The 20,788-nt window shown below is 45.8% G+C and overlaps 1 protein-coding gene across 5 annotated transcripts in view; it reads left to right on the top strand.

The window, feature by feature from the left end:
* The window catches only part of GTF2IRD1 (GTF2I repeat domain containing 1), an 88,062-nt gene that overhangs the window by 57,091 nt on the left and 10,183 nt on the right, over positions 1 to 20,788 (top strand). For 4 of the 5 annotated variants that reach the window (XM_079955503.1, XM_079955505.1, XM_079955507.1 and 1 more), the window contains exons 8-22: positions 839 to 922; positions 2,203 to 2,386; positions 3,963 to 3,988; positions 4,891 to 5,011; positions 7,656 to 7,693; positions 9,655 to 9,735; positions 10,534 to 10,587; positions 11,120 to 11,185; positions 11,845 to 12,028; positions 12,141 to 12,199; positions 13,404 to 13,466; positions 13,872 to 13,955; positions 15,681 to 15,864; positions 16,585 to 16,613; positions 20,135 to 20,182. In XM_079955503.1, coding sequence (XP_079811629.1) covers positions 839 to 922; positions 2,203 to 2,386; positions 3,963 to 3,988; positions 4,891 to 5,011; positions 7,656 to 7,693; positions 9,655 to 9,735; positions 10,534 to 10,587; positions 11,120 to 11,185; positions 11,845 to 12,028; positions 12,141 to 12,199; positions 13,404 to 13,466; positions 13,872 to 13,955; positions 15,681 to 15,864; positions 16,585 to 16,613; positions 20,135 to 20,182 — 1,305 coding nt within the window. The remainder of the gene's footprint in view (positions 1 to 838; positions 923 to 2,202; positions 2,387 to 3,962; positions 3,989 to 4,890; positions 5,012 to 7,655; positions 7,694 to 9,654; positions 9,736 to 10,533; positions 10,588 to 11,119; positions 11,186 to 11,844; positions 12,029 to 12,140; positions 12,200 to 13,403; positions 13,467 to 13,871; positions 13,956 to 15,680; positions 15,865 to 16,584; positions 16,614 to 20,134; positions 20,183 to 20,788) is intronic. The other variant, XM_079955504.1, reaches the window with a different exon arrangement.

Raw genomic sequence — 20,788 nt, 5'->3', positions numbered from 1 at the left:
TCCTACATTACGGAGGATTCCTACATTGTAGATGACTCTCGGGGCCCCTTTTAACTCTACAGTTCTGTGATTCTATGATGTTCAGCTGCAAGTTGTACGTAGCATCCATCATTAAGGAATAAAAGCAATTAGATGTGTGCTTATACAGCCTGTGGCTTACTTGCACAGAATTTGTGACCCACTCAACCATGGGATTCACTGGGTGATTTGGGGCCAGTCACAATCTCTCCGCCTAACCTACCTCACAGGGTTGTTGTGAGGAGAAAAATGGAGAAGAACCACGTATGCCACCTTGAGCTTCTGGGAGGGAAGGCGGAATGTTAAGCAATAATATACAATAAATAAAAATGACTGGATTTGTCGTGTATTTTTGTAACATCGGTTGTTCGTTTGGTTTTCTGCATGCTGCTGAGGGAGATTTCTTTACGGATAAGGCCGTAATAGAAATGGTCTTAAGTAAATAAATGAATGGAGGTTGGAAGCCAGTTGCTGGGGAGAGCGTAGTTGAGTCCATGCTCTGGTTATGCGCTTCCCAGAAGAGGTGTGTGGTTGGGGATCAGGCTGCTGGGCTAGATAGGCCTTTGCCCTGATCCAGCAGCCAGTTGCTCCTCTTGGTGTTAACGTTGGGTGGTTTACAGTCACCATTTCCATTTGCCAGCTGCAGGGTTTGAACCCGATGCAGCTGGCGCAATTGGAGCCTCCCACTTCCCCTCAAGCTCAGGCTTTCTCTCAGAGTGGGGAGGAACCACAAACCTTGTCCCCGAGGGCAGAGTGAGAGGGATGGGGAGCCTCTGTGCCGGAGATGCCATATGGAAACTTCTTGTTTTGTTTTTGCTAGATAAATGGGACAGTTTTATAAAAGAAACCGAGGATATCAACACCCTGAGGGAATGTGTGCAAATTCTGTTCAACAGTAGATATGGTGAGTGGATGTGAAGTGCCTGTTTCTCATCTGCGGTGCTTATGGTGCGCATATCATTATGGAGAGATTTTCTGGACTTTTTCCCCTGACTTTCTGGTATTTTCCCCCCTTTTCTTTTTCTTATTCTCTGACGCAGCATCAGGCACCATATGCTATGTGTCCCTTCACTTAATTGCTTTCTTGGCATGGCATTTTCCAGGCCCACAACTTCTAATTAATGCAAATGTTTCTGGGTGTGTTTTTTTTAACTCGTTTGTATCAAGTCAGTAAATGTGCATTTGGCCTGAATGGGGTCTTCTGGCCTCCTCAGTGGAAGGCCTTCATGGAGTCAAAACCAATGGGGCAACAGCCACAGAAAGCTGTCTCCTATATTTGAAGTGGTTTTTTTAAAAAAAATCAAAAACACCACCAACTGGTATATAAATTTTACGGAATAAATTAAATACATAATTTTTTTCGGCCTGGTGCCTTCTAGGTACCCTTTGAACTACAACTCCCATCATCCCTTGCCATTGGGTAAGTTGGCTGAGACTGGTGGGAGTTGGAGTTCCCAATGGGTGACTGGTGCTTCTCAAACTTGGGGCTCCAGCTGCTGTTGGACTCCAACTTCCATCATCCCTAGCTAGCAGGACCAGTGGGCAGGGATGATGGGAGATGTAGTACCAACAACACTTGGGGAACCAAGTTTGAGAAACACTGACAGAGGGCACCAAGTTTGGGAAGGCTGCCTTATGTCAGTGTCCTGCTAGGACCCTGCCCATCTTTGAACGGATACTATATAAATTGCTGCCTTTATGAGTTTGGCTGTATGCAGTTAGTACTGTGGTCCCCAAGAAGCTGCCGATGGGCATTGCGTTGCCTTCAGGAGCCTGCTGAGCAATCTTCTACTTCCAATATTTTCACTGAGAATGTGCTTTGCCACTTTACCATATTGGCTGCCATTGAATCGAAAAGGATGGCCATAAATTAATGGATGATGACAATAATTTGTAAAGCACTTCAGAGTATTTATTGAACTCGTGGCATCCTGTTGGGCACCTTAGTTTCTGAGCACAGAACATTATATTCCAACTTTCTCTGTTATTATGCCAATGCGACATGTTTGAAACATGGCCAGGGCTTACTGAAAGGGCAAAGCGGCATTTAACTTTCAAAAAACTTTCCCTGCAGGGAAAACTGGGGTGCAAAACTGGGTAGCGGACCCAGTTTAACAGTGTCTGCTGTTAAGAGTGTCCTGTCTGTTCTTACCCTTTAAAGGTTAAATGTTCTGTCACTTTCAGCTGAAGCTTTGGGGCTCGATCACATGGTCCCTGTCCCGTACCGGAAGATCGCTTGCGACCCAGAAGCGGTAGAAATTATCGGCATCCCTGACAAAATCCCATTCAAACGGCCCTGCACGTACGGAGTCCCCAAACTCAAGCGGATATTGGAAGAGAGGCACAACATCCACTTCGTCATCAAAAGGTACGTGATTGTTTTGAGAGGCTCGTGAGCAGGGGGACTGCAGAGAGCCGAGAGGTGGGCTTCACTCTGCATGACTCAAAAGCAAGCTTTGTAAGAGGTTCTTCTTTCCCCAAAATTGCTGTTTCTCCTTTATTTTAAAATATTTATATACCTATCGTCATGGAAACGATTCCAGGTGGAGTGCAAGAATACTAAATACCGTCATACCTCGGGATGAATACACTTCGGGTTAGGCAAATTCGGGTTGCGCTCTGTGGCGACCCAGAAGTAACGGAGCGCGTTACTTCCGGGTTTCGCAGCGTGCACATGCACAGACCGTCAAAATGACGTCACGCGCAGAAGCGCTGAAATGTGACCCGCGCAGATGCGCAGGCACAGGTTACATTCGCTTTGGGATGCGAACAGGGCTCTGGAATGGATCCTGTTCGCATCCCGAGGTACCACTGTATACAATAGAGTTAAAAACATATTCAGGAGGTGAAATATTTAAAATCATAAACCACCCAACAGTGGGGTGCTTCTGCGGCAATGGGGAGGTGGGAAGTCTGGGCACTTGCAGGGGTGGGCCACCTCTTCCTTTTCTACCGCCTGAGGCGGCTGCCTCCCCCTCCATCATGGATGGGACGGCTCTGAAGTACACCCACTGAGGTTAATGAACATTACTAACTTAAACCCATTCATTCCCATGGATCTGTTCTGAGGAAAACGTAGTTGGATACAGACCATTGTTTTCCCAAATTGTCTGCATACTTTTGTTTATTTCATTCACACCCCACCTTTCCTCCAATGAGGCCATGGTTCCAGTCCTCCTCATTTAATCCTCACAACAACCCTGTGAGGTAGGTTAGGCAGAGAGGCGGTGACTGCCCCAAAGTCGCACCATTTGTGGCTAAACAGGAATTTGAACCCTGGCGTCTCCCAATTCCTTGTCTGACACTCTAACCCAGTGGTTCTCAACCTGTGGGTCCTCAGATGTTGTTGGACTACAACTCCCATCATCCCTGAGCTCTGGCCTTGCTAGCTAGGGGTAATGGGAGATGTAATTCAACAACATCTGGGGACCCACAGGTTGAGAAATGCTGCTCTAAGCGCTCTGCCACACTGGCTGGCGGCAAGGAAGGGTGCAAATAATGTAAACTTTAATGTGCTTTCCTTTAAAATTCCACTACCAGTATTGGTTCCTTACCCCTGCTATATGGTAACAAATGAACGTGGTAAAGATGGTGGCAATAATCTGATTTAGCTTATTCTTGTTTTTAATTAGTTCTGCATGGTTGGTTGGTTGGTGTGTGTGTGTGTGTGTGTGTGTGTTTAAAAAACCTGCTTTTAACCATCTGTATTGATCATTTAAACATTTTACTTTGTCATGAAAATCCCAAAGCAGTGTACTAAAAACAATCAAGAGCAGTATGTAAATTTGTATCGAGCCAATAAAATGGCCGTTGTGGTGATCCCCCCCCCCTAAGGCCAGAGCACAACCCACCAGTTGAAGATCCTAAATGAAATCTTGAATTATCTTTACCCCCTCGCTTCCTTCCCTCCTCCTCCTCCTAAATTGTTGCCTTTTCTTTTACAGGATGTTTGATGAAAGGATTTTTACAGGTACGTTGGGCATAGTCTTTCATTTTGGGGAAGGGATGGTAGCTCAGTGAGTAGAGCGCATGCTTTGTCTCCAGACAGTCCCAGACTCAGTCCTTAGCATCTCTCGATAAGGATGGGAAAAGCATCTACCTGAGACCCTGGGCGGAGACCAGGAACCTCTCGCCCTCCAGACGCTGTTGGACTACAGCTCCCATCCTCCATAACTATTGGCCTTGCTGACTGGGGACGGTGGCCCTCCAGTTGTTTCTGAACTATGACTGCCACCATCCCTGGCCATTGGCCATGCTTTCTGGGGCTGATGGGAATTGTATCTCAGCAACACCTGGAGGGCCATTGTTTTCCCAAACCTGCCTTAAGCTGACTAACTGCATTCTCACAATGTCCCATTTCCAAGCCAATTCCCAGCTTTTGGTAGTTTTGGGAGGTGACCAGAATATGCTCAGCATTTGTGCAGTTTACCTTCCCAAATCCGCTGGGAAGAATTTGGACCTTTCCCTCCATATTGGGGCATTTGATGCCCAAATCTCTTTCCCACATAGCTTTTGATTTTTGACCTGATATTTCTATTTTGCTTTTCCACCAACGAACGCTGCGCTCAGGGCGGCTCACAATGATCACAAAAGCTTAAAAAAACACAAAAAACCCATTATAATCACTGTGCTGTCACCCACAATAACATATAAATAAAGCAAACAACAACAGGTTCACCGAAGCGATTAATACAATTCAATAAAGTCATAGCAATTCAAAATATCCCTCCCTCATAGCTATTAAACTAATCTGTATGAATAGCAGACTTACTGGGAAGAGACAGGGAGAGGTTGTGCCTGGCCATGGCTAATTATTGGTTCAAAACTCTGTGCCTGGAAAATATCTGTTTGTTCTTCCATCCTTGCAACCAGGAAGTAAATTTACCAAAGATTCAACCAAGATAGAGCCATCCAGCCCTTCTGGGGAAATCTCTCCTGACCCGCACAGAATGGCGTTTCTTGATCTAGCAGGAACTTCACAGTCCAGTCATAGGTAAGCCTGTATCACCTTGTATCCAATCATAGAGTTGGAGGGTCCTGCAAGGTCCTCTAGGTAAACCCCCTCCTTGATGGCAGGAAGCACTTCCTCAAAAACCCAAGGTTCCCAGTTCCTGGCCCAGCTGCTATATTATAGTCATAACCAACCTTGCACCCTCCAGATGTTGTTGAATTGCAACTCCCATCAGCCCCAGCCAGCATAACCAATGGTCAAGGATGATGGGAGTTGTAGTCTTGCAGCATCTAGGTGCCAGGTGGGGAAAGCCTGGTGTCTTAGTGTCTCTAATTTGCTCCGGCCAGCATGTTTTCTCCCTGGAATGCCAGTAGAGGGGAGGAAAACATGGTCGCCGCCAGAGTCAGTGACTTTGAAACCATTTAAAAAAAAATAAAACAGAGAAAAGAAAGGAAGCTTCTGCCGTGATAAGGGTGTCCTTCCCCATCACCACTCCAAAACCTATTTTGGGGTCCCCAAATTGATTCCTGAGAGACCGCCATGTCTTTACCTGCTCCACATTTAATTCTTTAAAGGAGATTTTTCGATGGTTTTTCTCCCTGCCTAGATCTTGGGGGCATCCAATGAAGCTGTATGGTGAGAGATTCAGGATAGACAATAGAAATTATTTCTTCACGCTGTTTAAACTGTAGAACTCCCTGCCACAGGAGGCTGGGATGGCCACCAGTCTGGGTGGCTTTAAAAGAGGATTTGACAAATTCATGGAGGTTGAGGCTATCTGTGGCTACTAGCCATAACGGCCATTTTCTTCCTCCACAATTGGAAACATTATGCCTTATGTTGCTGGGAACCATGAGCTGTTGTGCTCCAGTCCTGCTTTTGGGCTTCGCATTGTGACCTCTGTCTGGCCACTGTAAGAACAGGTTGCTGGACAAGACGAGCCCTTGGCCCGGTCCCGCCGTGCCGTTCTTACATTCTGCTGATCTCAGACTGGTTCTTAAGGATCTGGGATGCAGCAAGTGTGATTAAATCAACAAGTCATGCCAGAGGCAGGGAAGGCAGCAAAACAGATAATAAGTTTATGAATCAATGGAGTGCTGGAATCTGATGGGTTGGGACTCGGTCCAGCCATGAGCAACACCCGGTGCCATTTAATAATGTAATCTGATTTGCCTATGATGGTGGACTTTTGGTGAATTATGAAGGTGAAATGATCAGTGGTAACAGAGCAGTCCTATGCATGTGTGCTCAGCAGTCAGTAACATTCAGCACAATGGGGCTTTCCTCTGTGTAAGAGGGCATACGATTGCAGCCTGTGAGTTGAATCCAACAGCCCAGCAAGAAAGGAGAATCTGCTGAGAGTCTGAGGGTCCTGCTCCTGCCTCTCTCCACCAGGTCTAGGGTGGGGCCTGACAGACTATAAAACCACTGCTGCTGCCAAGCAGAGATTACAGTTAACATTCTTTTCAACTGCTTTTTATAACTGTGTTTTTAAATTTCTAAAAACTATTTTTAACTGTTTTAATGTTTTTTGGGGGGTATTCGCCTGTTTCTGTTTCTGTTTATATTTTGATTATGTATTTTGTGTTTTTGTATTGATAATGTATGGGACGCGGGTGGCACTGTGGGTTAAACCACTGAGCCTAGGGTTTGCTGATCAGAAGGTCGGCGGTTCGAATCCCCATGACGGGGTGGGCTCCCGTTGCTCGGTCCCTGCTCCTGCCAACCTAGCAGTTCGAAAACACGTCAAAGTGCAAGTAGATAAATAGGTACCGCTCTGGCGGGAAGGTAAACGGCGTTTCTGTGCGCTGCTCTGGTTCGCCAGAAGCGGCTTAGTCATGCTGGCCACATGACCCGGAAGCTGTACGCCGGCTCCCCCGGCCAATAAAGCGAGATGAGCGCTGCAACCCCAGAGTCGGCCACGACTGGACCTAATGGTCAGGGGTTCCTTTACCCTTTACCTTTATTGAGAATGTATCTTGTGAACCGCATGCAGGTATAGGGCAATATATAATTTTAATCAACAACAACAACAACATATGACTGCCAGTTTGCTTAATTTTAGGTCTCACCCTGAAATTTAAAGCCCTAATTGACTATTTATTTCATTTTAGTTAGTTATTAAATTTGTATATTGCCCTTCATCTGTAGATCTCAGGACGGGTTCAGAGTATTAAAATGCAAGATAAAAACTACGTTCCCAAATAACCGAAAGACCACCTGCTTCCATACAGACTATGCCATATGTCCGGAATTTTTGTACATAGCCAGAATACAGCATTCGGAAGCAGTGTCTGGGTGGAAATCGCTGAAATGTCCAGCAAAATCCGGACGTATGGCATCCCATTTCAGAAGTCTAGATTCTGGCAAATTTCCTTTTTTAAAAAATAGATTTTGTAACAACTTTGGCCAAAAAAAAAACACCCACAAAAAACTTTTCACTTTTTGAAATATAGCAACTCTAATACAGACCCTCCATTATGCAGAAAGATGCCGTGTTTGCTCCTAAGGGCGAAGCCAGGTCAAACATTGTACATTTTAAAAAAATAATGAATCCATGGAATTGCCTCTTTCTTTGTGGGCTGTTCATACCTGTTTGGTTGTACAGCACATTGTATCCCCTCCCCCCCCTAAATTGGGCACTTGATATAAATGAAATTTAACCATGATTGCTTTCCTTTGCCAGATCTGAAAAGTGCCCCATTTCTGGAGAATGTGAACCAGGTAAGCTGCAAACAGCCGCTGCTCTCTTAATTAGAAACGGGAAAAGGGAGTATGATTCTTAGGTCTTGCGAAGCCGCGTGAAAGCAGGAGGATTGTCGTTTTGCAAAAGCCGTGTACACAATGCTCTGCTCAGCTGCTGGGGAAATGCCTGCAAACCCCCCTTTTGACTGCATGACGCTAGGTGCAAATCAAGTGGGGGTAGCTTGGCTGAAATGGCCTCACGGACCAAACGCAGAGCATGAGCAGGCCTTATTAGCCCCATGGGCCGGAGATTCCCAAGCCCTGGCTTAGGACCCCAGAACTACCGCATTGTGTCCTTTCAACACACTGCTTGAAGCAGTCAAGCAGCAGCTCAGTCGGTAAAAGCGTAAGACTCTGAATTTCAGGGTCGTAGGTTTGAGCCCCACATTGGGGGAAAAGATTTCTTCATTGCAGAGGGTTGGACTAGAGGACCCTCGTGGTCCTTTCCAACTCTACGATTCTATATAGATTTGGGGGCACATGGGGGAGGGCAGAACCTGCAGCTCTTTGGTTGTTGTAGAATTGGAAGGGACCCTGGGGATCATCTAGTCCAACCCCCTGCAACACAGGAATGTTGTTGGACTCCAACTGCCCACTGCCCCAGTCAGCATGCTCAGTGGTTAGGGACAAAAAGAATTTCAGTACAGCTATGTCAGGCTCTCTGCTTCTGCATTAAATGAAATGTAGAGTCTAATTTGCATGAGTCCCCTATTCTGGCCACTGCTGGATTCTGGGATCATGACAATTAGCAACCCTGAATCCAGAACTCTTGCACATGATAAGTGTACTTCCAGATATTTAGCTCTCCCAGAATCAGAGCATCTCTGTAAATGCAGTAAACAGGAACCTGATACTTTGGAGCATATTTTCTTTTATTGTGATTTTGGCATTTTTGCCAGAAAACAATTATTAGAGGCCTTACAACTCAATAGGCTCAATTCTATGCTACCAACGGTTCAGGACCTGCTCTCGGACAGGAATGATCAAATTACTTTAATAGTGGCTGAATTTTTGAGTGCTGTCCATGTAGGAAGACTGGGCCATTATAAAGAAATTTAGTGGTTCTTAACTGATCGGTGGGGACGCAGGTGGCGCTGTGGGTTAAAGCCTCAGCACCTAGGACTTGCCGATCGAAAGGTCGGCGGTTCGAATCCCTGCGGCGGGGTGCGCTCCCGCTGCTCGGTCCCAGCGCCTGCCAACCTAGCAGTTCGAAAGCACCTCCGGGTGCAAGTAGATAAATAGGGACCGCTTACCAGCGGGAAGGTAAACGGCGTTTCCGTGTGCGGCTCTGGCTCGCCAGAGCAGCGATGTCACGCTGGCCACGTGACCCGGAAGTGTCTCCGGACAGCGCTGGCCCCTGGCCTCTTAAGTGAGATGGGCGCACAACCCCAGAGTCTGTCAAGACTGGCCCGTACGGGCAGGGGTACCTTTACCTTTACCTTAACTGATCGGTGATGTGGTAGTGTTGTATTGTACTATTTATGCAAATTGATTCCCTCTGGAGTTAAAGATCTGACTGGGACAAACCTTGTTATGTTGAGCTCTTATTTTGCACAATTTGTATACGGTGTCTGTTTGGTAATGTGTGCTATGCCTAATAAAGGATATTTTATCTAAGTGTACTTCCAAATGAATTAATGCCAGGCCATTGTCCATCTAGCCCAGTGCTTCCTGTTCGGACTGGCAGCTAATGTAGACAATGCTGAGGTAGAGGGACCAATAACCTAAGTTAACATAAGGCAGGTGGCTTAAGGAAGGCTGTCCCTCAGCGGGAAAGCAGCTGCTTTGAGTGTAGAAGGTCCCAGGTTCAGTCCGCAGGGGCATTTCCAGGACCATGCCAGAAAAGACTCCAGCCTCGAACCCTGGATAACTTCTACCAGTCAGTGCTGATTTGTCGTCGCCCCTCTGCTTTCCATTCCTGTTTCCATCGTCCTTGACAGGTACTTCCGGAGAACTGGGAGGCATAAAACGCATCAAGATAGAACCGGACGAAGTGGACATCATTCAAATCACCGTTCCAGGTAGACGAGATAAAAGCTCTTGACAATACTGGCAGGATTAAGATTATTTCTAGATGGGCAGTGTCGATTTGGGAATAGTTTTCAGCCCGCTGGGTTACGGCCCAGAGAATTCTGGGAGCTGTAGGCTCAAAGAATTGAGGGTGGCTGAGAGTTGTGAGGAGGCCCCTGTTCCCCTCACAGAGCAAGGAATTCCCTTGGAAAAAGGGATTGGTTGTTAAACCACCCGGAAGAGAATTGTACCTTTGTGAGGGGAACAAGAGGGCCACCTAACAGCACCGTCAACAGATGACGGCTCCCAGAATTCTCTGGGGGAAGCCATGACGGTTTTAAGTGTCGTCATAGTGCTTCAAATATATGGTGTGAATGTGGGGAGAGTTGAGAGGGGGTCAGGAGCTGAGGCAAGGGTGGCTCTGCCACGTCATTGGCATTACCAAAACGACGGACTGAGGGTGAGGCAAGTGGGGGCCAGTGGCAGAGAAGAGCGGTTGGCAGGAAATGTCTCAGGATGGAAGGATCTGCCATCTTCACTTCTCTCGGTTTCTCATTTTCGCCATCTTAAATTCAGTTCTCCACACTTCTGCAGCAATTTGCAAGAATGTATTTTTTTAAAAGCTTCGTGAAGATTCGCCAGAGTTTTGGTGCTAATTTCTCCTAATAAACACATTTGCATGAAAGCTGGACTAATCTACACTTCTTTTTTGCCGGCAATTTTGCTTAATATAATACATTTTTCAGGTTACAGTCCTCAGCTAGGATGTTTAGTTTCCTGCTAAATGCCCGTCTCCTCTCTGGTTTCAGATAAAGGGCCCAGCAATGATTTACAACATAATGAGAAGCAGATGGAGGGCAAAGGTGAGTTTGGCCCGTTGCCTGGATACCTGATGGAGCACCTCCTCCAGTGCAGGCCAGCAGGCACCTGAAGATGGCCTTCATAGGCCCTTCACCATACCCCACCCCCACCATCTCAGATGAGGCGGATGGTAGGTGTGGAGGCCCTTTGTGGTGTTGTTTCCTCATTAGAGGAATAGTCTCTCCAGACCTGGAGTCTAACAGGGAGGACCTTTTAATGAGGGATGGGCAGGTCAGTGCATCTGTGCAACACTGACCTGCCCGACTCCTCTCCCTCTTCTGCTTGTGGCCTCTAGCAGTATTTCACATTTTCCCAGACGTTGTCAACCATCTCAATTTTATCAGTGCTATCGACGGTGCTTTTCTCTGCTTGCTTGTGATTTTTTGCTTTATTCCTTGCTTTGTTCTGCATTTTAGTCCTTTGTTTATGAGCTGGCCTGGAATTTTTTCTTTGAGGATGCCAAGATAACACCCCCCCCATGTGAGTCTTATTGCCGTTAATCCCTGAGTTTGCTGCTTTTTTTTTTCTTTCCAGATGGCGTCGGTGACGTTTTAAGTCACTTGAGGAAACAAGTAGAAATTTTGTTCAACGCTAGATACGGTGAGATACTTGGCTGCTTTCTTTTAAATGTGCTTTTTGGAACCTGGATCTGCTGTTAACCTTCGCACATCTGAAGGGCTCTGGGTTCCTCACACCTTCTCTAGAACTTCCTAGGCAGGACAGCTATTTTCCCCACCCCTCATGTGAAGATATCAGGGCATGTCGCAAGATAAAAAACAGTCTCTCCATAAAAGCACATATTACATAGTTAAAACAAAAGAATAACACAAACACGTTTAAAAGGCTTAGAATATTAATCAGCCAGAGGCCTGGTTGAAGAGGAGTGTTTTCACCTGGCACCTCAAAATGTATAATGAAGACACCAGGCGAACCTCCCTGGGGAGGGCATTCCACAAACGGGGGGGGGCACTGCAAAAAAGGCCCCTTCTTGTGTTGCCACCCTCCAGAGCTTGGGGAAGAGGCACACAAAGGGCCTTGGAGGATTAACACAGTGTCCTGGTTTTTGTTTTTATGAGGAGAGGCAACCTTTTTCTAAACCATTTCCTATTCATCGATATCCTTTTTGAGGTAATACCATGTTGGCAGCAGCAAGCATTTTAACATGCTCAGTGGTGTTTCGATACCTTTACGATAACCTTTAATATACAGGGGCTCAGGCCAAAGATCCTTTCTGAAAGGCTTGTTTCTTGCGCTTGCAGCTAAAGCCATAGGAATTTCCGAGCCTGTCAAAGTCCCGTATTCCAAGTTCCTGATGTACCCGGAAGATCTCTTTGTCGTAGGCTTGCCAGACGGGATCTTGCTCAGGCGACCAAACTGCTTTGGGATTGCGAAACTGAAAAAGATCCTCCAGGCAAGCAGCAGTATCCGGTTTGTTATCAAGAAGTAAGTTCAAAGCCTTCCTCCCGCTTTGGCCCAACCACGTCCCACCAAGAGAAGGCAGCTTTCTGTGTTTCCTCATTATTACTGTTATTATTATTGCAAATTTCTCTTTCAGGCCAGAACTTCTTACAGAAGCAGTGAAGGAGACAGTTTCTGATAGCCCAGGAACAATAGGTAAAACACATTTATTTCCAGTGATTTGATTAATGAACCCAGGGATTCCCAAACTGTGTCATGTGGACCATCAATGGTCTATGAGATTCCTTCAGGCAGTCTGTACTATTCAATAATAATAATAATAATAATAATAATAATAATAATAATATATATGCCCCACACATCTTACTGGGTTGCCTCAGCTACTCTGGGCGGCTTCCAACATATATACAAACATAATTAAACACTAAACATTTTTTTAAGATGTCCCTGTAAAGGGCTGCCTTCAGATGTCTTCTAAAGTTACTTATCTCATTGGCTCGGGGGTCGCATAACTCCATACCCCCTAACACTTCTCTGATGAAAATAGGGACATCCTAAGGAAAAGCAGTCATCTTAGGATCAGTACCCAGGACAGCTTCTGTAAATCCAGGACAGTCCCTGGAAAATAGGGACACATGGAGGGTCTGCTCTCTTGCATTGTCTCTCCTTATTTACATTTAGTCTGTAAGCTTTTGGGGGGCAAGGAAGCTCCTGCATGCTTGTGTGAATAAGCAGTGATACAGTCCTGAGCCTTAGGATCACCTAACAAAAGAGGTAATCCATTTTTGGAACAGGCCAGTTTACCTTGGGACATACTGTTAGCCCTAAGAGCTCAAAATAGAACTTGTGGGGTTGAATCCAGTGTTAGTTGTAGAACCTCTGCAACGAATGGGCATGATAAGGCCCCATCTAAACATTTAAAGCACTATGATGCCACTTCAAACAGTTGTGGCTTCCGCCCAAAATATCCTGGAAGCTGAGGTTTGTTAAGGGTGAGGCCGTTACAGAGCTACAGTTCATGGAGTGCTTTAATAGCCAATCTCCCTTCGCAGGGAATTCTGGGAATCATAACTCTCTTGACGGGCTCCCTAACAACTCCCAGCACCCTTGGCAAGCTAAACTTCCCAGAATCCTTTGAGAGAAGCCATGACTGTTTAAAGCGGTATGACACCGCGTTAAATGTAGGGTGTGACCCAACTTAAGTCCAATTGATTTCAGTGGGTAGAATTGGGTCAGAAACAGCCCACTCTGTGGGGCGTTGTGGGGTTGGATGTTGAAGAGGGGAATAACTAGATGCTGCTTTAAATGTGGAAGAGGATGCGTCATGCGTACAGTCCTCAGAGAAGACGTTGAAATTAAGACAAATAAATAAGAACCTTGGTGCCTCTTCTGTTGGCAGCCAGTGAGAGAGACTCAAGTGAACGTCTTGTAGAAGAACCGGTGAAAAGACCAGGATTTCAAGGTGAGAAATGGAGATCTGCCACTGCTACCACAACCACAATCCATCTGATTTCCCAAATTATGTGGTGTTAATTTATTTTACTGTTGACATCCCAGTGTTTACTGGGTCTCAGACAAACGTCCCTATCCTTCTACCGTCTACTCAGAAGTAAGCCCCACTGATTTGAGTGGCAAATTACTTCACATTAGTATGATTGAGATTTCAGCTGAAATGGCCCTTGTTGGTAGCTTTCCCCCTAATAATGAAAACAGAATTGTATGAAAAAGGAGCAGGCATTTGACATTGTTCTAGGATGCTCCCCCACGCCTTTCCTTTTTGGTTTTATAAAAAAATGATGTGTCCCCTCCAAAAAAAACCCTCAACGGGCAGAACTCTATGATAGTTTCCCCTCTCTCTCTCTTACAGAAAATTACGACACTCGGCTTTCGAGGATAGATATTGCAAACACGCTAAGGGAACAGGTTCAAGATCTGTTCAATAAGAAGTATGGTGAGTAATCTGGCTGGGTGCTAATCTTGACACTTGGGGTTCGTAGAATCATAGAATTGTAGAGTTGGAAGGGGCCCTGGGGTAGGTAGATAGTTACCTGGATCTTCTCCCTACAGTTTTTTGAAGGTGGGGACAGAGCCTCTGAAATTGCACCTGCAAGCTCCTTTAGCACCCTTGAGTGGAGCTCACCAGACCCTAAACATTCTATCTTGCTCAAAGCAAGAGTCCCCGGGGAGAGCTGTTTGTAGGTAGTCCTCAGCAGGGTGAGAGGAGAGCAGAGCAGCCTCCAAAGGCTGTGGTGGTAGTGATAGTTCTAGGCCCTGGAGGTCTCCTCCAGCAGAAGTCACTGGTCTAGTGGTGTCTTCTGAGGTTTGTTTCAGGGTATGATGATTCATGTCCAGAGTCTTCCCCTCTGTGATGATCTCTGATCTGTCTCCTGGTCATATGGGGGCTGATATTTTTTTTTTATTAGTTTTATGTTAAGTTATATATAACTGTTCCAAAAAAGTAAAATAAACAGAGGTTCTTTCAAACCTTCAGACCTCCTTCCCTCCCTCCATGGGTTCCACTTCTGACAATTTTTTTTTCTATTTTCTGCATCTTTTACTGTAATCCATCTATTATGTAGCCATAGTAACCAAAGTTCGTTTTACTTTACAAGTGTCATTCTATTCCTGCCAAAGATTTCAGCTGTCTTCAGTGGTCTTTCAGATACGTTAAAAAGTTATTCCAGTCTTTTAAAAAGACTTGGTTTTCCTGGTTTCTGATCTTTCTCATCAGTCTCGCCATATTCCATCAGCTTAGTGTGCTAGTTGGTACTTCTCCTTCTTTCCATCTCTGGGCAAGAAGCATTCTTGTTGCCACTGTCGTTGCATACATAAAGAGTCTTTTTTTTTGGTACTTCCTCGCCTATAACACCTAACAAAAAGGCCTCTGGTTTTTTTTAGCAAAAGTTATCTTAAACTCATTATATATCATTTCCCAGAAAGTTTTTACCATCCCACATGCCACCACATAATAATATAATATAATATAATATAATATAATATAATATAATATAATATAATATAATAATTGTTTATTCTCCACCCATCTGGCTGGGCTTCCCCAGCCACTCTGGGTGGCTTCCCCAAAAATATTAAAATACTGTAATACATCAAACATTAAAAGCTTCCCTAAACAGGGCTGCCTTCAGATGTCTTCTAAAAGTCTGGTAGTTGTTGTTCTTTTCGACATCTGGTGGGAGGGCATTCCACAGGGACGGCACCACTACCGAGAAGGCCCTCTGCCTGGTTCCCTGTAACTTGGCTTCTCACAGTGAGGGAACTGCCAGAAGGCCCTCAGCACTGGACCTCAGTGTCCGGGCAGAACGATGGGGGTGGAGACGCTCCTTCAAATATACCGGACCGAGGCCGTTTAGGGCTTTAAAGGTCAGCACCAACACTTTGAATTGTGCTCGGAAACGTACTGGGAGCCAATGTAGGTCTTCCAAGACCGGTGTTATGATAGAAAGTACCTTCTTTCCTTTTACATTTCCATATGGGGGCTGATCCTGGCAAGGCAGCATGGCCCCAACAGCGTTGTCTGTTATCACCAACCCGGACTTCCACTCCACGTTTATCAAGACCAAGCCGAAGCAGAACTTGGGCGTGCCTGCCTCCAACCCCAGTGCTATAACCACTGTACCATCCTGCCCACCTGTCACCTTCCTGGCTTGCCTTTCAGGTGAGGCGTTGGGCATTAAGTACCCTGTCCAGGTTCCATACAAGCGCATCAAGAGCAACCCGGGCTCTGTGATCATCGACGGGCTGCCCCCGGGGATCCCCTTTCGGAAGCCCTGCACCTTCGGCTCCCAGAACCTGGAGAGGATATTAGCCGTGGCAGACAAGATCAAGTTCACGGTAACAAGGTATTTCCCTCCTCAGGGATCCTTCCCAGGTTGTGCTTTTGTGAGGGCGAGTGTGTTTGTGCTGGAGTGGGCCTTCTGCCTTGTGGCTTACATTTATGACTCTCTGCTAAAACAAGTCGCTCGGGATTTCTTCCTAGGCTTACAGGCATACTATCCATGTGGGTTTGTATGCGTGTGAGAATGTGGATGTGTTGTTCTTGCCCACCACTTGCATGCATTTCCCTTCCAAAGGTATCTGGCCTAGCGGCTGAAGAAGGTGCAGAAAGGTTCTCTCACCTGCTACTCGAAAGTAATGCGCACTTTTCTGGGCCAAACGATGCTGTGATTTAGCGTGAGCATTAGATTTGATGGCACGTTTGCATTCACCAGCAAATACTTTTCTCGGTCTCAAGGTTTTGAAAACTGAGGTGCGCATTAGATTCGCGTATATACGGTACGAGACATGGTGGGAAATGCTTATTTCCCCCCCCCCCCACACACTTTTGTAAAAATAAAAAAAAAGTTCTTTATTGCCAAATGTACATGGCACGATAACTAAATATTAAAGTAAGTTTGGGGTGGGATTGCTTATTATAAACAGGAGAAATAAATCACACCATAACCCACAAAGACTGAAATGGGGCTGGGGGTGGGGGGAGTTAAGGAAAGGAAATACTTAAATCAATTGTGATAATCGTAATAATTGCTTGCTTATGTATTAATACATATTTTGTTTTCCAGGCCTTTCCAAGGACTCATTCCCAAGCCTGGTAAGTGTCCAGTACAACCAAAGACTTAAGTATATCTTTCCATTCTGGAAAGCAAGATAACAATTTTGTGTGGCCGTCCATTTGGGAGAGGTGGCCTATTGTCTGTTAAATTTTTGCTCCATGGTATTCTCCATTCTGTATGTGCATTAGCTCTGTGTGTCTTTGCAGATGTAGTTGCTTTCTCTCTCTCTCTCTCTCTCTCTCTCTCTCTCTCTCTCTCATGTGTGTGTCCGTGTATTCCATTGCTTGTTTTAAATTGTATGTTACCCTGTAAATTCATATTCTATATATACATGCCAAACTGAGGATGACCACAGGGCCAAAATGTGTCTGGCCATATTTCATTTTGTTTGATGGGAGTCCAGCCATTTTATATTTGGTCTGTTTATAATACAGTCATACCTTGGAGGTCAAACAGAATCCGTTCCAGAAGTCCGTTTGACTTCCAAAGCATTTGGAAACCAAAGCGCGGCGTCTGCTTGGCTGCAGGAAGCTCCTGCAGCAAATCAGAAGCCGCGGAACTTGTGTCTGACGTTCAGGTTCCAAAGGTCGTTCGCAAACATGAACAATCACTTCCGGTTTTGCGGCGTTCGGGAGCCAAAACATTCGAGAACTAGGCTGTTTGAAAACCAAGGTACGATTGTAGTTCATATTAGTTATAAAGAATGCTAGTTCTGTGTAACTAATATAAACTGCAGTCGTACCTTGGTTTTCGAACAGCCTAATTGGCCTTCTTTGGATGCTAAGTTTCCAATTTGTTCATAACGGCTTTCATTAGCGGCTTATTATGAAAAGATCTCTTAAGAGCCAAAGGCACTGCATAAAATGAGAAACATTGCATTGCAATAGAAGTCACTGCAATGACCCATAAACAGACCAAGCAAAGCAGCAGAAGCTTGAGCAACAGAAAACATCTCATTGATAAACAGCTGAGTGTTTATAAATTGAACACACACAAACACACAAAAAGTGTGTGCTTTTTATGCAGACCGTCTCAGGTTCGGCCTGTGGCATCTCTGTCTGGAGCTAGGACAGACAACTGTCTAAAGGCCTGGAGAGCTAGTCAGTGTAAATTACCCTTCCCTAACTCCATGTCTGCCAGATGTTATTGGATTTCAACTCGCACCAGCCCTAGCCAGCATGACTAATGGTTAGAGGTGGTGGGAATTGTCTTCCAACAACTGCCGGAGGTTCACAAATTCCCTACCCCTGGTCCAGACAAAACTAAGCTGGATGGAGCAACAGTGTGGTATATAAGAGGCCTTCCATAACATTTTAAATGGTGAATGTGCTTTATAACCTCTTCTCTCATAGTTCAGAAACCTCTGAGTTCAATGTTAAGTCCATTTTGCAAGTGAGGGAACAAGAGACTTAGGGGGTGGGGGTGGCAGATCATTGCTTCTTCCGATGAAGAGCTCACATTTTGAGAACTCAGTCCATCAGAAGCAGAAATCGTATTAAGGAGGAAAGCTCTCTCTGACTTTTGGTGAAGAGGATATGTTGTAACCCAAAATTTTTCGGTCTGAAAAACGACATGTTTGGGAAAATGGGGCTTTCGAAAGCAGGCGAGATGGAGAACAAATATGTTTGAAAAGGAAAAAAAGGGTAATTAGGGTCCATATGTTGCATGTATTATGCTTATTCCGAAAAAGGAGGGGGAAGGAAACTGCTGGGTAGAAGGCGACTTATCATTATTATTATTATTAGTGACCTGTTTGCCAATTTATCAAGAAGTGTTTCTTCTAAGTCTCGTGAATTGCCCAGGGACAGGGAGCAATCATGCTTGGGAATGCAATGAAGAGGGAGGGAATGCTTTGCCCACCTGAAAGCAGAGTACCTTTTAAACTTTCAGCTTAAAGCAAGAAAGCAATGATTTTTTAAAAAAAAGTTTAATAGCAAAGAAACGTCAGAGAATAAGAATAATCCATCCATCTGAATTTAAATATTTACATATTCATACAAACAGTCCATATGCTCAAAAAGATATCCAAACAAGATTGATTGTACATTGAAATCCCATATTACCCTTGCAATTTATTGTTATTCATGTATTACATTTCTAATCCACCTTCCTTCCAAGGAGCTCACGATGGCGTACAAGGTTCTTCCGCTCCTCGTTTTATCCTCACACAACAACCCTGTTGGGTAGGCATAGGCTGAGAGGCAGTGACTAGCCCAAGGTCATCCAGTGAGCCTCATCACTGAGTGGAGATTTGAGACCAGGCATAGGGGTCATCTCCTAGGGGCTGAGGACCCTTCACACACACACACACACACACACACACACACACACACACACCAATAAGATATTTGAGGGAGCCAAGCCCCGCAAAGTTGATGGGCACTGCCATTCAAATGGTCTGTGTGTGCCGCGTCTTGTGATTGATTAAGTGACGCCCCCTCCCCATATTTTGTTCCAAGTTGGCACCCTGAAATCAGCATCCCGGGTCCTAGTCTGGCACACTTACTGCCACCCCACAAGGCTAACTTTTCCTACTGCCCTAACAAAGAAGCTCTTGTCTTATTTTACATTGCGAACTGCTCTGCAATCTTCGGATGAAGGGCGGTATTCAAATTTAATAAATAAAACACATTGCACATTCATAATAAATAAAACACATTTAATAAATAAAACACATTAAAGGGCACGCACACACACAATAGAAATAGTGGTTTTTTAAGTAAGTAAAAGGTAAAGAACCCCTGGACGGTGAAGTCCAGTCAAAGGCGACTATGGGGTTGCGGTGCTCATCTCGCTCTCAGGCTGAGGGAGTCGCCGTTTGTCCACAGACAGCTTTCCGGGTCATGTGGCCAGCATGACTAAACCGCTTCTGGCGCAGCAGAATACCGTGACGGAAACCAGAGCGCACCGAAACGCCGTTTACCTTACCTACCTATTTATCTACTTGCACTGGCGTGCTTTCGAACTGCTAGGTTAGCAGGAGCTGGGACTCAGCAATGGGGGCTCACTCCGTTGTGGGGATTCGAACCGCCAACCTTCTGATCGGCAAGCCCAAGAGGCTCAGTGGTTTAGACTACAGCGCCACCCAACGTATTAAAAGGAGCAGAGGAAGCGAGCTACCTCATTCCAATTCAGACCACTGGGCCATTTTGGTCAATATTGCCTACTACGACTCCAGGGTTTCAAGCGAGAGGTGCCGCCCCATCTTGCTAAGAGATGCTCGGGGGGGGGGGGGGTTTGAGCCTCTCCCTGCCTTAGCTGGAGATACTGGATACTGACCCCACGATCTTCCACGTGCAACTCATATGCTACGGCCCTCGTCCCTGGTCCCCAGGAAAAACCACTTGACCACAGGGGTGCAGTAGAACAGATGCTACTGGCATGAGTGATGGTGCCTTTGGTGCAATGCCCCAAGGCAGCTTGCCTCCAGATGTGTAGCTTAACGTTGGCACAGAGCTTTCGGGAGATCGTGTGTGGATCAGCCTCAGCCTTTTGGGCTCGGTTCTCGTGCGAAAACTGACCTCTGCTCATTCTCGCTCCCCCTTCTCTCTTTCCTTAGCGCCTAGACGGATTTCCACACTGGAAAAAGCTTACGCTGCTTTGCACGGTACGTTGCTCCGTGGGTGCGTCATGGATGGTAGCAGACAAGAAAGGCTTGGCTAAGGGAACATGCGATTAAACCGAGCGGCTGTGGCCCTGGTGGATTTTAAATACAGTGGTACCTTGGGTTACAGACGCTTCAGGTTACAGACTAACCCAGAAATAGTACCTCGGGTTAAGAACTTTGCTTCAGGATGAGAACAGAAATCGCGCGGCAGCAGTGGGAGGCCCCATTAGCTAAAGTGGTACCTCTGGTTAAGAACAGTTTCAGGTTAAGAACAGACCTCCAGAACGAATTAAGTACTTAACCCAAGGTACCACCTCAGGTTACAGACGCTTCAGGTTACAGACTCCGCTAACCCAGAAATAGTGCTTCAGGTTAAGAACTTTGCTTCAGGATGAGAACAGAAATCGTGCTCCAGCGGTGCGGCGGCAGCAAGAGGCCCCATTAGCTAAAGTGGTGCTTCAGGTTAAGAACAGTTTCAGGTTAAGAACAGACCTCCAGAACAAATTAAGTTCTTAACCCGAGGTACCACTGTATGTCCAGGGACTGTAGCTGGCATTTTAGGTGTGCTGTGGAGCGGCTGAGCCTGTGGGGGGGGTGCCCCACCAC

Source organism: Podarcis cretensis, assembly GCF_951804945.1.
Source record: "Podarcis cretensis genome assembly, chromosome: 15".
In the NCBI taxonomy this organism is placed as follows: Eukaryota; Metazoa; Chordata; class Lepidosauria; order Squamata; family Lacertidae; genus Podarcis; species Podarcis cretensis.
The sequence above is the reverse complement of the archived record's forward strand: the minus strand, read 5'-3'. Positions and strand labels throughout refer to the sequence as shown.